Source organism: Lipotes vexillifer, unplaced genomic scaffold, assembly GCF_000442215.2.
Source record: "Lipotes vexillifer unplaced genomic scaffold, Lipotes_vexillifer_v1.1 scaffold647, whole genome shotgun sequence".
NCBI lineage: Eukaryota > Metazoa > Chordata > Mammalia > Artiodactyla > Lipotidae > Lipotes > Lipotes vexillifer.
The window spans coordinates 683911-684341 of NW_006793865.1; the positions used below are offsets into that span (position 1 = coordinate 683911).

The 431-nt window shown below is 72.6% G+C and overlaps 1 protein-coding gene across 2 annotated transcripts in view; it reads right to left on the bottom strand.

Annotated features, from left to right (window-relative positions):
* The window catches only part of DNAJC21 (DnaJ heat shock protein family (Hsp40) member C21), a 27759-nt gene extending 27334 nt beyond the window's left edge, over window positions 1-425 (bottom strand). For both annotated transcript variants that reach the window (XM_007466830.1, XM_007466831.1), the window contains exon 1: window positions 293-425. In XM_007466830.1, coding sequence (XP_007466892.1) covers window positions 293-389 — 97 coding nt within the window. In that variant the 5' untranslated portion in view covers window positions 390-425. The remainder of the gene's footprint in view (window positions 1-292) is intronic.
* Between the last annotated feature and the right edge of the window lie 6 nt (window positions 426-431).

The following is a 431-nucleotide window of genomic DNA, read 5'->3' on the forward strand; positions in this document are numbered from 1 at the left end:
GGGGGGGGGGGGGGGCGTCTAGGAAGGCACGAGGTGCTCGGGGCTCGAGTGAAGCCTGGGGGTGGAGGGCTGCGTCCACCGAGGAGCCGAGGACGCTCATCGCCAGGACTGCGCAGGGGCCACCTGGCCGGGCGCCGGGTGGGCGCCGGCCCGATTTCCAGGGCGAGGGGAGTTACCAAGCGGGCAGCTCCGGGCACAGCCAGGTCCCTGGAGTTACCCTAGGGAGAGGGTTGAGAAAGGTCACGAGGGCCAAGGCTTCTGCGAGGGGCCACGGCCGTTGCGGAGCAGTTACCCGGGTGCCATTTCAGGGCCAGCTTCCGATAGGCCTTCTTGAGCTCCTCCTCGCTGGCGTCGCGCCGCACCCCCAGCGCCTCGTAGTGACACTCCATCGCCCGGCCGGGCGGGGGCTCGGGCCGGGGCCCGGGGCGGGG